The sequence below is a fragment of the Sceloporus occidentalis genome, unplaced genomic scaffold (assembly GCF_023333645.1).
Source record: "Sceloporus occidentalis isolate IW3139 unplaced genomic scaffold, rSceOcc1.0.p SCAF_3, whole genome shotgun sequence".
Classification (NCBI taxonomy): domain Eukaryota; kingdom Metazoa; phylum Chordata; class Lepidosauria; order Squamata; family Phrynosomatidae; genus Sceloporus; species Sceloporus occidentalis.
The window spans coordinates 66,753,609-66,767,694 of NW_028316983.1; the positions used below are offsets into that span (position 1 = coordinate 66,753,609).

The window sequence follows — 14,086 nt, forward strand, 5'->3', positions numbered from 1 at the left end:
GTGCTCCAAAAACGTAATTTTTCCAGGTTCTACCAATTATCAGCAGTTAGCTGCTTTTTAAAGCACAGAGGACAATTTGCTGTAATGAAATTCTAATGCCAATGAGTCACCTTGAGTATTCTCCTTCAGCTGTATAACGATTACTCTACAAGCCATTGGCTAACTTCAGCTCAGCAGCAGCATTACCCTCTGCCATCTTTCTCCCGTTTTATCAATTCATCTCTCCTTAGATTATCAACCTCTTTGTTGCTGTCATCATGGACAACTTTGACTACCTCACACGGGATTGGTCCATATTAGGTCCACATCACCTGGATGAGTTCAAACGAATCTGGGCAGAATATGATCCTGAGGCCAAGTGAGAATCAGTCGGTTATTAATCTTCTAATTAATTATTCCTTTGGCAATGAAAATAAAGCTTAGTGTTTCTAAAAGTCACTTCCAGTCTCCAAAACAGCACTTTTTGCTATTTCATAATGGAAGGCTCCTTAAAATAGCATTTAGGAGGCAAAATGCCAGGCAGCCAACAGTACAAGCAGGGGGTTCCACTGAATTTTTTTGTAAAAAACATAAATAAATTGGGGGTTCTGTGGAACACGGGCCTCAAAATTCCCATCCTTGATCTACAAAATGGGCAACAACAGTTTGAGCTCTCCCCTACTCCACCTCCTTTGGTTACCAGATATTCCAGTCCTGATGATGTAGTGGTTTGAGCATTGGGCTATGACTTTGAAAATCAGGGTCTGATTCCCCATTCAACCATGGAGCCTGGGTGAGCCTGGGAGTATTATACTCCAAGTCCCCCAAAACCCCATGATAGGTTCACCTTGGGGTCTCCATAAGTCAGAAACAACTTGAAAGCACACAACAATAGAACCCTTATCCCATCAATTTATTTGAAAGTACATTTCTAACTGGGATATGACAGGGTTAATTTTCCTGAGTCTTTTTCCTGCTGTGATTACTGTTGGGTATAGTTGCCCATTAAATAGGGACATAGATTCACATTCTGATTTGTAGCATGTATTGTATTTTGTTCCCAAGTAATGGCAAGATAAATTTAGAATAACTAACACTCTGAAGACTGAGCTGCTTAGATCAATACTGAAGCTATAGCTGTATCATGTGTAGGAAAGATCTTCTTAAGACCTAGCATGTTTATCTGAACTCACTATTGCCACCCAATGGTCAAATCATAAGTGCTCAGTATCTTTCAAAAAATAAATACAGCTGTTTCTTGTCTTCTAGGGGGAAAACCACAGTTTGGGCTCACATCACAGTGCAATCTAACTCATAAAACAAAGATATATATTTTCATGTAGGTGCACAGCACACACAAGAGAGCCAGGACTGGCCATAAAGTCTTGTTGAATGAACAGGGCAATATAACAAGCAGAGGAGAGGCTGACTCATCTAGTTCTGCCTATATAATTTCACAGTATAAAATCACAGTTTTCTCTTACTCTTCTTCACAGGGGCCGGATCAAACATCTAGATGTGGTGACTCTGCTGAGACGAATCCAGCCTCCATTGGGCTTTGGGAAGTTTTGTCCACATCGTGTAGCTTGTAAGGTAATCTTTCCTTATAAACTCTAACTGGGGTCAATTCTTGCTATAGTTTCCATGTTATTTCTGACTCCTGCACCAAATGATATCATAAACCGGCATGCAATGGACTTTAGAAATACTTGAACAGGCATAGGAATGAAGGGTTGGCATTTAATGCTGCAGTCAGGTGTTAAAGTCAACATGCTGTAATAGTTGTTAAAGTTAAGGGACCTGAATGTGTTTTGAATATACACCCACAATTATCTGTGTATGTGTATGAAGAGAAAGATAAATAGAACCCTTACTCTGTGGAAGGAATATGAATGTATGTGGCAGCTCCAACCCCTCTACTAGCAACCTTCCTATATCTGCTAGAAAGTTCTGAAGTGAAAATGTAACCATGTTCAGGTAATCACAGTTGTAGAGATTCCTCTTATCAGGAACTCCGATAAACATGGTTCCCATTAATGTAGAGCCTTTTGACCTTATTCAGGTGAACACTATTACAGTTTCCCTTTGAACTTTCTCACAGGAAGGCTGCTAGTAGAGAGGACAAGGGCATCTCCCTATTTTCTCCGCACCTGACTAGGGCTATAACATGTCATTGTATTTGTGACTTCACACACATTTATTTGTATGTGTGATTGCTTTTTGCAGCGCTTGGTGGGAATGAATATGCCCCTGAACAGTGATGGTACAGTTACTTTCAATGCTACCCTCTTTGCTCTGGTGAGAACTGCCCTCAAGATCAAGACAGAAGGTAAGAGATGAAACCTATCCATGGCTAAATCTGAATAGCTCCATTGTGCTTTCTCACAACAGCTATCATTCATCTTGTGAGTGCAAAAGAACATTAGTCACTTTATATGGTAGTAGAAGCTCTGCTGACCTTAAAAGCCATTACTGCACGATTACACAAGCCCAACGGAAGATGCTATAAATCAAGAGTAACTAATGTCTTTCTAGTACATTTAATCATAAGACCTCAAAGTGTCACGTCCTCATCTGTTGTAAATTAACTTAAGTACCTTCAGCATGGACCCATGCCAACATGCTGGAAAGGTTTCAAGAGCTTAAGCTTTACAAAAGACAAATTTAAAGAATTTAATCCACCTGAGAGCTGATAAAGGAGAAAATCCTTATCAATGTAGACATAGCTATCATAATTGTAATTATATCTGGTCCCAGCTTTTTTAGAGACAACTCAAGGTTGTCAACACTGCATACTATTTAAAACACACACAGAAAAACAAATGAAAAACAACTGATCAAAACAATTAAATGTAAATAAACATACAACTAGCTGAAGCAATAAAACCCAGGAGAAAAAAATAATAAAAAAATAATGTAATGCGACTAGACAGCTCACCCACAACCAATAAAACTGGCATTATATTTTCAAAACTAAAGTATTGAATGAATGAATGAATGAATGAATGAATGAATGAATGAATTTATTACGGCACATGGCCAGCACCAAAATATGGCATAAAAACAAAACATGTAACATCAGGTGTACTGCCATAGCACAAATATATCTACATTCTACTCCGAATGAAGATCTATGGTGCGTTACAGACCGTCCCTTTGGGGCGTCCTGTAGGTGTGCCTTTCCCCGCCAGATCGGGGCCTCAGTGGTCAGAACGGCAGCCGCTGAAGCCCCGATCCGCCGCTTTCCGGGCCGCGGGGAAGCGGCAAAAGGCCCCTTCCCCGCAGCCTGGAAAGGGGTGTCCTTGGGGCTTCAAGCCCCAAGGACACCCCAACGGCAGCGGGGACTCTCAGAAAGGGTCCGCTCGGCCCTTTTCTGATTTGCGTCGCTGGTGCAGCCTTCACACGGCTGCACCAGCGACGCAAACCAGGAGCTCCTTCCTGCTCCGCCGAAAGGGTGCATTAAGCGCCCTCGCGTGGAGTGATGGTGTCACGTCCGCGCTGCCTCATTTGGAGGCTGCGCATTCGTGACACAGTCATGGCGGCCCCCATGTAGATGGGGCGCCGCCATCTTGTACGGACTCAGTCCGTACTAGGGTTAGGGGCGTCCGGAAACGACGCCCCTTTTTAACCCTAGTACGGACTGAGTCCGTAGTTTAAGGCCCGTCTATAACGGGCCTATATCTTCTATATATCCAAGTATTAGTCCATGAACACATGACATTTGTACTAGTAGCTTTTCATGCAAATGAATGATGCCCAAATGATATGAAAATATTCTTTAAATATGACATCAGCTCCTGGATCAGCCACATACAGTACTTAGGGAGGTACTGTCCAGTGGACTCAATATGATTGTTGCTATCCTTACATTTGTCCTCGGATGCAGCCATTGCTGGGGTAAAATGTAACACCTGTTAAAAGTCACCCTGTGATGTCACACAAATATGACACTCTGTAGTGGAAAAATCATGCAATTACATTGTAAGATAAATTAACAAATTAAAAGGCCACTGGTCAATACATGCGAGATGAGGGCAAGGGTAAGCCAGAGTGGTTGATTTGCTGGCAAAGTGTGTCAGGGTCTGGATTCTGTACACAAAGAATATCCCTGAGATGTTCAAATAAAAAGCCTCTAATAGAAACAATAGCTACTGCTGTTGGAGCAGATAGTAGTGGATAAGATGGATCCAACACAGAACAGGACAGTTTGAAATAATTGTTTGATGATGTTATAGGTAACTTTGAACAAGCCAATGAAGAGCTGAGGATGATTATCAAAAAAATTTGGAAAAGAACCAGCATGAAGCTTTTGGATCAAGTCATTCCACCAATTGGGGGTGAGTCCTCAATCTGGCAGCCAAGAAAGAGCTTGTTACCCTAATTCCTCTTCCCAGTGCTTGCATATTCTACCTATCACAGATCTCCTTTGCATATTCCCATGCAGCCTGGAATGTGCAGACTGGCCCAAGTACTGCCCATTGAGCTCCGCTCGTCTACCACCCTGGCCCAATTTAGGAAGGACTTAAAAACCTTCCTATTTCAACAGGCATTCCCCGAATAGATATCCTGCGGGCCTCCCTCATCTTTTCGTGGCCAAGAGGTTGGGTCATGGGGCTTTTTTAATTTTTTTTCCCCTCTGTTATAGGATTTGAGCTGTATAATTGTGTATCGGATGTTTTTATTGTATTTTTATTGTAATTTTTATATGAGCTGTTTTTGAAATTGTTTGCTTTTACCGCTGTGAGCCGCCCTGATCGAAGGAAGGGCGGCATACAAATAAAATTTATTATTATTATTATTATTACTGTTGCTGACTAAACATAATGACTTCACTGGTATGTGCTTCTCTAGATGATGAGGTGACTGTGGGAAAGTTCTACGCTACCTTCCTCATCCAGGAGCACTTCAGAAAATTCATGAAGCGTCAGGAAGAGTATTACGGCTACCGACCCAAGAAGAATGCTGTTGAAATCCAGGTAAGTAGAAAATGGAGCAGAGGAATCCAGCATGTTTCCACTTAGCCCTAAGAAACAGAAAATTATTTTCCATTCACAGTGGAGCATGAGAGGATGAAAACAGAGACAGTAAAAATCCATGGTCTGCTTCACACTTCCAAGTTTTATACTGTGATATAGAGCCAGTTAGTCAGTACTATATACATGATATGATATTGGCATGCCAATAGTTACAATTTCCACAGCTCTGTTTTAATGTTCCCTAAATCACTGGTTCTCAAACTATGTGTTTTAGATTTCAGTTGCCAGAATCCCTAACCATTGGCCAAACTAGACTGGAGCTTCTGGATGATGAAGTAGAAAACACCTGGAGGTTTGAGAGCCATAGACATAAGTAGCTAGTATTTTGCTCTTTGAGAATATACTCATGGAGGTATTATCCCATAGCCTATCTTTTCACTTAGATTGCTTATGAACACTTCTCTGGCGTTTCCAGACTTTATTCCCACACTTTCAGAGAGCATCTACATGATAAAAATGCACAAGCCAGATACATTTCAGTTTATTCTATTAAGATTGTTTCATGGGTGAAGGAGACATTGGATAACTTGAAGATATATAGCTGCTACTAATGAAGAGTGCTTATTAAAAGGTGTCTGATTTTACAACAGATGAATGGCTTTATAACAAATGAAGGATTGAAATACCATTTTAACTATCATTTTATTTTCCTCCTTCCAAGAATTCTGGCCTAGTCGACTCTCTTGGAGACTGTGGTTTATACTCTTAATGATACATTTATTTGTATGTAGATTATTTTGTATGTTTTATAACTGTGCAAAAATTTTATATATTCATATAGTGATATACAATAAAAATTTTATCCTAACTTTTGTTGGTCACTTAGCATAACATGTAAATAAGGCCATTCCTATCTAATCATCATTCTTTGGTGTTTTCCCCATCCTTTTTTGAGACCTCAAAATTGCACTGTTTTAGAAACAATCAAAATTAGCCTAGTTCCTGCAGATGTAGATTACTTAAGGGCTATTCCTCTGTATTTTGAAGAGCCATGGGTTTTGACATGGATCTTGAATGTATCAGGAAAATGGGTCTTTTGCCATTCATCTGCTATTAATCTGTGTGTTGACTATTAACCTTTATCATGATTTCAGTATAAGCTTTTGTAGGTATTTAGCTTAGTTATGAATGTGTAAAATTAGAAACTTTAGCCATGCTATTTATTTTCCCCTTCGCCTCTGCTCTTTCAGTTTTTTCTAAACCATTTCCTCATCTACAGTTTTTGGAAAATATTGTAAAGTATCCTACAAAAGTACTAAAGTTAAAAAAAATGTTTCAGCACAAATTTTAAGATATTTTAAAATGTTTTTATTTATAGTCAAAACTTTTATTTGCCTATTCTGTGCCCACATAGTGATGGCACAATGTCTTCTGTGGTCAGAACATCATGATATCTGCACATACAGCTGTACTTTTTTGGATTACACCTCCCATAATTTCCTGACCAGTGTGGTCCAAAAAGTAACTTTGGCAAGCATAAGACAAGACATGCAATACCTATTAACATGCCACATTTTGGGGTGGGGTCAGGTGTCTAGTTGGGTAGCATTAGAAGCTACCAGTTTATAAGCACCCTCTGTCCCAGGTGTCAACATCAGCACTGATTTATCTGTTGTGGGAAATCATCTAGGTGACAGCTGGGTAGGAAATATAGATCATGAGCCTAATCCCCAGGTTTATTTTATGGGGAGAAAAAAAGTAAGAATTCCTTAGGAGCAAGTGACTTGGGTCACACTCTTGCTCCCACTCTTCTGCTCCATCACTTTCACATTGTAGTGTGAATGGCACATGCTCATGGTAATCATTTCCACCCTGTTCTCATGAGGCTGGCCTGAGGACCATTGAAGAAGAAGCTGCTCCTGAGATCAAAAGAGCAATCTCTGGGGATCTGACAGCAGAGGAGGAGCTTGAAAGAGCAATGGTGGAGGCAGCAATGGAGGAAGGCATCTATAGGGTAAGTGTGAGCAGAGAAATAAGATTCCCTTAATGGGCATTTAAAGTATTCCTTAGTTCCCTACTAGTAGACATATTGTGCCTATGATCCACTTATAGTCCCTATTCACAGAATCAATCACCTCTTCCCCCTCTCATCAACTTTTCTCACATGGAAACATCATATATTCCTTTTCACCAAGAACACCCATTATTTTCTTGGGAGATAACTACACATGGCTTTTAAACTGCAATTTAAGTCAGAAAAAACCAGCTTCACACAACATTGCCTCCAGTCTGTAGCTATTGTATCCCCCACCGGATAACCTATTGCTGCACCCCTTTTCATTGACAGGGAAACCTGTATATGAGCTCACAGTCATGCTAGTCTCCAGGTGTCAATCATGCTAATCAATCGAGGGAGCCCTGATTCTGCAGTGGTTATATGCCAGTGCTGCAGCCAATATTGCAGCCACAGGGTTGCGAGTTTGATCCCAGCGCTCTAGGTTGACTCAGCCTTGCTTCCTGCCGTAGGTCTCTAAAATAAGTACCCAGCTTGTTGGGGCAATTAGCTTACATGTTGTAAACTGCTTAGAGACTACTTAGTTCAGTATAAAGCAGTATAGAAATGTAAATGCTATTGCTAGTCCTCAGGTGTGAAACATCACTGCCAGAGCAGTTGCAATATTGGCAATCGCATGGTGTCAATATCTCCTCCTCTCCCCCATTCCTTCTCTCTCTTACTATTCCCAAGCAGCCTAATTACCTTTATTTTATTTTATTTTGTATTTATTTTCTTTTTAAAAAAGAAATCACAGTAGCATGAAAAAGTGAAAATGAAAATAAAATTAAATAAACAGAAAGGATGCTGGGTAGGGTATAGAGAAGTGAGTTGAGGTTAAGGGGGAGTCAGGAAGAAAATGTGATGGTGGCAGTTCCATGACTGTGATGTATAGTGATGTGGTGAATATAAAAGGTATAATTCCATTTTCATTGATAAGCACGATTGTAGCAAGAATGGGGCTCATGTAAAGCCCTTAATGTAATGAGCAGAATGTTAAAGATCAAAAACCTTACTAGATGAGCATTAGTAATCTTTTATATCCAGTACTCCTCATTTTGGAAGGCAGAGCAAAGAGATTTGTGCATTATAAGGATAGTTCTGAATTAGAATCATAGAGTTGGAAGAGACCACAAGGGTCATCCAGTCCAACCCTCTGCCATATATTCTTTAAACAACATTAAAATACATTTCTATCAGTGAAAAACAAGGGCGTTTATCTCTCTCTCTCTCTCTCTCTCTCTCTCTCTCTCTCTCTTTCTCTCTAACACACACACACACTTCCCATGCCCACATCTTCTTTGCAGCTTTTTCAGTTTGCTCTAAATACCAAGGAGATCTACTGGCAACAAAGCTGATGCTCAAAGAGACAAACACAGAAACTGTTTTAATATGGATCTGAAGGAGCAACCATTATTGTTAAATATTTACATTTTGGGAGATGATTCATAGAATCACAGATCCAATTTGAATGTGATGACAATACTGGTATTGTGCAGTTCCAGTGAAGATTTTTATCATGCAACTGTCTTGTTTTATTCATATAATCTTATTAGAGGAAGAGAGGAGACCAGATAACCACTTCTTCCTTTTTGTAAAAATTCTGTCAAGGAGGAAAAGTCAGAATTGCCTTTTGATTGACAGAGCTAGGAGACAGATTCCCACTTTCTGGAAGATCAACTACCAATGACCTTGACATGAAGATGATCATTATTATTAATACCCACTGTTCCATTATAACCAATCAATTAAAATGCATATGGATGCATTTAGTATGTGTAGTGGAGTCTCCTTTGGAGGTTTTTAAGCAGAGGCTGGATGACCATCTGTCAGGGCTGCTTTAATTACATATTCCTGCATAGCAGGGGGTGGTCCTTGGGGTCTCGTCCAACTCTACAATTCTATAATTAGTTAATACATGCATGCATGCATGCTTTCTTTCCTCCAAGGAGAAAAGGATAGAGTGCATGGTCTCCCCTATCTTTTATCCTCTTATTCTTACAGCAGCCCTGTGAGATAAGTTAGGATGAGGGAGGGTGAGCAAGTGAGCTTCATGGCCAAGTGGATTTGAACTCTGATCTCCCTGGTCTAAGTCAGAATTTTAGTCACTATACCACAATGGCTCTCACAAAGACCAATAACAATTGAATGATTCAGAAAAAACTTTTGTTAAGATTGTAGAACCTGTTTCCCATTTTTGCTGATCTTACAATACTTTTACTGTTTGTTTTGAGAGTTAGCATGATGACCTTTGCAGCCCTTCTTGTCTTTATTCTAAAAAGGTACTGTGGAGACTGCTTTCCCTCACCCACCCTGGCTGCAAAGGATTAGTGAGTCTGAGGGCCAGACTACATTATCTATTTATCCATGTAAAGAATGTTAAATTAATGCACTTAGAATTCACTACAGAGCTGTACACACTGGGCATAAAGGCCAGCATGGGGGCAGAGTCAGGGCATAGTGCCCACATGATGCATGCCCTGACTCTGCCCCCAAGGCATTGTGATGCTGCACGCCAGCCCACACAGTGCACGGTGTCACGGCGCTCCTCTGGCGCTGCATCCACACAATGCAGCACCAAAGGAATGTCTTAAAGCCGTGGCAGCACAACTATCACACCCTTTCCAGGGCACAAAAAGGAACCCCTTTTGTGACTCCTTTTTGATCCCTAGAAAAGCCACATCGGGGCCACAGCTGTAGGCGGCTGTAGGACACCTCTTAGGGGTGGTCTGCACAGCCTCTATATCTCTTTCTGATATACAACTGTGGGAATTATCTAGATTTTCTCTTCACCTATTCTTCCTCCAAAAATGCTTCCCCCTCTATGCTTTTTACTTCTGAATGTTTTATTTGCTGCAAAGGATAGTTTTCGGAGCAAATAGAGCTCTGAAAAGTGATTTATTTATTTTTTGGTGGGAAAATGAAATGGGGTGGGAGGGATAAACTCTACTCCCCACATGTTACAGTCCTGAACTATGCAGGACTATCTGTGAGTTCTTTTTGTAAAGAAGAGAGAGAGAGAGAGCTCTAAGATATCTAAGCATGATAGCCTGACACATTTTCAACATAATGTCCACCCTGGCTTTAAGCACGGTTGAATGTTTAGACCTCTCTCCATCCCTCAATGTGAGATGTAAAAGATGTAAGAAGTAGGAAAGTGACACAGCTTCTGTCTCTCCTCTCAGAGGACAGGTGGTTTGTTCGGCCAAGTTGACACGTTTATGGAACCCAGCAGCCCTCTACCACCCCATGTAGCTAGCCAGAGACCTCTGCAGTTCACCGAAATGGGAAGTGAGGAGCTAGATTCCCCTGTGTTCCTTGATGATTTCCCACCTGGTGGAGGCACCAATGTGAACAACAGCAACAGCAATGCCAACAACAATGCAACAGCCCGGTAAGACCTATTGTAAGAGATAGAAGGTGGCGGAGGGGGGGGGGAGATGACACTCAGTGTTATCATTAATTTTAGAGGACTGACTCTAGACTAGAGAATGCACCAAGCACAGTTTCTGAACCTGAGGCTAAGAATTAAAAGCTTCTCTTTGGATCTTTTCTTTTCTAAGGTGAACTTATCATGGGGTTTCTTGGCAAGATTTGTTCAGAGGAGGCTTGCCATTGCCTACTTATGGCTGAGATGGGAATCAAACCCTGCATAGTCCAACAATCAAACCACTATACTACGCTGACTCTCTCTCATTAGTATGACATGCTCCAAATACCTCAGTCCACCTAGACAAGAAGTAAAATTCTGCACCAGCTAAAACTTCTAAACCATTATAAAGAGAAGCCCAATGGAGTAGATGTCAGTAGGCCACCTTTGAAGATACAGCAGTATAAATTATGGCTGAATAGGAAATTGGAAGTTAGTTTCCTGGTGCAGCTGATAAATACCACTTCTAGTTATTGTTGCAACCTGAACAATCAGGTGCAGAGGAAGAACACTCCAGAGCATGATAGGTTGCATGGTCTATACTGCATACATGATTAGTGTGGTCTAAACTGCATCCATAAGTTTTGTACACTGTATTGTTTTACTAGTTCTGTTTTAAACTATATTGTAAAACCTCTTCTGAAGAAATTAGGGTGCCATAAGTAAAAAATGACATGGAGGCACACAACAGCAACAGCAACAAAGCAGCTTTGAGTCCCATTTGGGAGAAAAGTGGGACAGAAATAAAAAATAATTAAATAATGACCCAACATTTTTATCATTATCCCACAATAACCCAGGATGCTATTACTTTAGCAGCCTTAGGATTTCATGAATTTTCTACAGGAAAGATGTTATTATATAGTAAAGATGTGAAAGCCAAGCATGGGTGAACCTGAGTAAAGTGTGCATCATATGCTTCTTTGATGCTGCATTTACATATGTATAAGAGCACATGAGAAAAAATGAAGAAATATGGGCAGAGTTATTCTTCTCTGAAAACCATAGTCTGAGCTTAAAGTGTACAAATAGTTATTTTGGATATCAAATAGGATTTACCATCAAATCCTGCCTAAATATGCCAGAGGCACCAGATCCCATCTGATCTTGGAAGCTAAGCAGATGCAACTCAGTATATGGATGGGAGACCACCAACAAATACCAGATGCTGTAGGCTATATTTCAGACAAAAGAACTGGCACAACCACCTCTAACTATTCCTTGCCAAGGAAAACTTTATGAAACCCATGAGGATTCCATAAGTTGACAGGCTACTTGAAGGAGTACACACACACACACACACACACACACACACACACATTTACCATCAGTGCTTTGCTCCTTAGGATGATGTATGAGAATGAAATGGGAGAAGAGAAGATACTGCCACCATCTTGTGAGTCATCTGGCCTAGGTGAGTTCCAATCCTGCCAACCCTTCTCCTCCTAATCTTTGTGAAAAGGGCACAATATAGTCAACAACCAAGGGATTTCCAGTACAAGAAAAATACTATAGTTCATTGTCTATATTCATGGTGGTATATTTGGGAAGGAATTAACTATTGCCTTGATAAAGGGGTCTGCATAACTGAAATGTTTCTATATTGATACAGCAAGAGACATCGGTCCACTAAAATCATCATATTTCCCTTTTTATAATTCAGCTAGGGTTCTACAGTGATAGCCTTACAATACTTGCAAAACGTACCGGTAAATACCTCCAGGATTCCTCATGTCTCTTTTTTCTCCTCTAGCTAACAAATCCTATGTCCAGCGTGAAAAGCATCAAGGAAAAATGAGTGAACTGACAGCACATGGAGTCCACAGCTGTTCAGAACTAGAGTTTTCCATCATGCAGGTAGATGTGAACTCAGGACCATTGTTATTTTTTATTGTATTGATTCATATCCCATCTTTCTCCCAATAATGAGTCTCAAGAGCTAACAATGTTAAAATAATACAGATTTTTTAAAAAAAAAAAAAAACTATACAAAAGCATTAATAAAAGTATAAATACACGATTTTAAAAATAACAAAACAATTTATAAAGTTAAAACATTTAAAAATTCATTAAAAGATTATATACAAACCTTAAAAGCAGCTAAACACAGCATTAAAAGCCTAACTAATCAGTTTGTAAAAACTTGAAAGCATAAAAATATTTTAACATGCTGACAGAAGCAGAGTAAGACACTTGAGGGAAGGAGTTCCAAAGTTTGGGAGCAGCCATCAAGATAGCCCTCTGCTTTATTCCCACCAAACAAGCCTGAGAAGGTGGTAGGACAGAGAAAATGACCTCTCCAGACAATCCTAGGAGTCTAATGGGTTCATAAAAGGAAGATACAGTCCTTCACAAAACCTGGACTCAAGCCATCTAGGGCTTTATATGTCAACATTAGCATTTTGAATTGCACTTGGAAATGGACCAGCAGTCAGCGGAGCTGTCATAACAAGGGAGTTGTGTGCTACCTGTAGTTAACAACCTGGTTGCAGCTCTTTGGGCTAACTGAAATTTCTTTGGGCCAAGTGAAGTTCACTTTTCAGAAGTAATGTCATTATGGTAATCCAAATGGGATGTAACCACTGTGGCCAGATTTGACTTCTACAGGAACGAGCACAGTTGGCACAGTGCTGAAACCTAAGCTTCAAAACCCATAGCTAAATCTAAGAACTCTGTGAACCTGCACCTTCAGGAGTGTAACCTCATCTAGCACCAACTGAATCCCTATTCCCAGATCTTTTAACTGACCAGGAGTACCTCTATCTTGTCTGGATTAAGCATTAATTTGTTTGCCCTCATCCAGTCCATCACAACTGCCACACATTGGTTTAGCACAGGAACAGCTTCCTTGGAATTGGGTGGAAAGAAGTGATAGACCTGGGTATCATCGGCATACTGGTGACACCTGACCCCTAAACTCTAGACAACCTCTCCCACTTTTATGTAGGTATGAAATAGTGTAAGGGATAATACGTGAACTTTCAGGACTCCACAAGCCAATGGCCAAGAAGTTGAGCAGGAATCTCCCAACCCGATCCTCTGAGAGCGCTTCTCCAGGACACAATGGAGCCACTGTAGAACAGTACCTCACATCCCAGAGAGGTGATTCAGAATGATACCATGGTCAATAGTACTGAAGGTCACAGAGAGGTCCAGCAGAACCAGCATGTACACACACACCCTGTCCAGTTCCTTGTGACTAGAACAGACTCTATCCCATAACCATGCCTGAAACCAGCCTGAAATTGATTTAGATTATCTGCCTCATCTAGGAACCCCTGGAGTTAAAAAGCTACCATACCTTGCCCAGAAATGGAATGTTGGAGACTGGCCTATAGTTATCCAGTATAGTAAGTAAAATCCAGAAAAGTTTTACCTACCCAGCCAGTCTACCTCTAGCCTGTTCAACCAGGAAGGGCAAGGATCTAATAAATGTGTCTTGGCCTATTTACATTAGAAGGGCTGACTACAATTGCTTTGAATTTGAAAAATAGCAGAAATTTGGATTGGCAAAAGAACAAGAAAACATAAAATGTGATGTCATCTGGATTATTCATAAAAGCGAGTGAACAAAAGATGGCAATTCCAAAGAAGAGAGCTAGTGTGGAAGCATCTTTTGTTAGTAATGGCATATACTGTACTTTGGAT

At 40.5% G+C, this 14,086-nt stretch overlaps 1 protein-coding gene across 2 annotated transcripts in view; it reads left to right on the forward strand.

Moving 5' to 3' along the window:
* CACNA1S (calcium voltage-gated channel subunit alpha1 S) overlaps window positions 1-14,086 on the forward strand; it is a 95,323-nt gene that overhangs the window by 77,352 nt on the left and 3,885 nt on the right. For both annotated transcript variants that reach the window (XM_089514825.1, XM_089514827.1), the window contains 9 exons: window positions 231-358; window positions 1,476-1,572; window positions 2,206-2,308; window positions 4,215-4,316; window positions 4,831-4,955; window positions 6,841-6,969; window positions 10,194-10,402; window positions 11,785-11,852; window positions 12,192-12,295. In XM_089514825.1, the coding sequence (XP_089370951.1) occupies window positions 231-358; window positions 1,476-1,572; window positions 2,206-2,308; window positions 4,215-4,316; window positions 4,831-4,955; window positions 6,841-6,969; window positions 10,194-10,402; window positions 11,785-11,852; window positions 12,192-12,295 (1,065 nt within the window). The remainder of the gene's footprint in view (window positions 1-230; window positions 359-1,475; window positions 1,573-2,205; window positions 2,309-4,214; window positions 4,317-4,830; window positions 4,956-6,840; window positions 6,970-10,193; window positions 10,403-11,784; window positions 11,853-12,191; window positions 12,296-14,086) is intronic.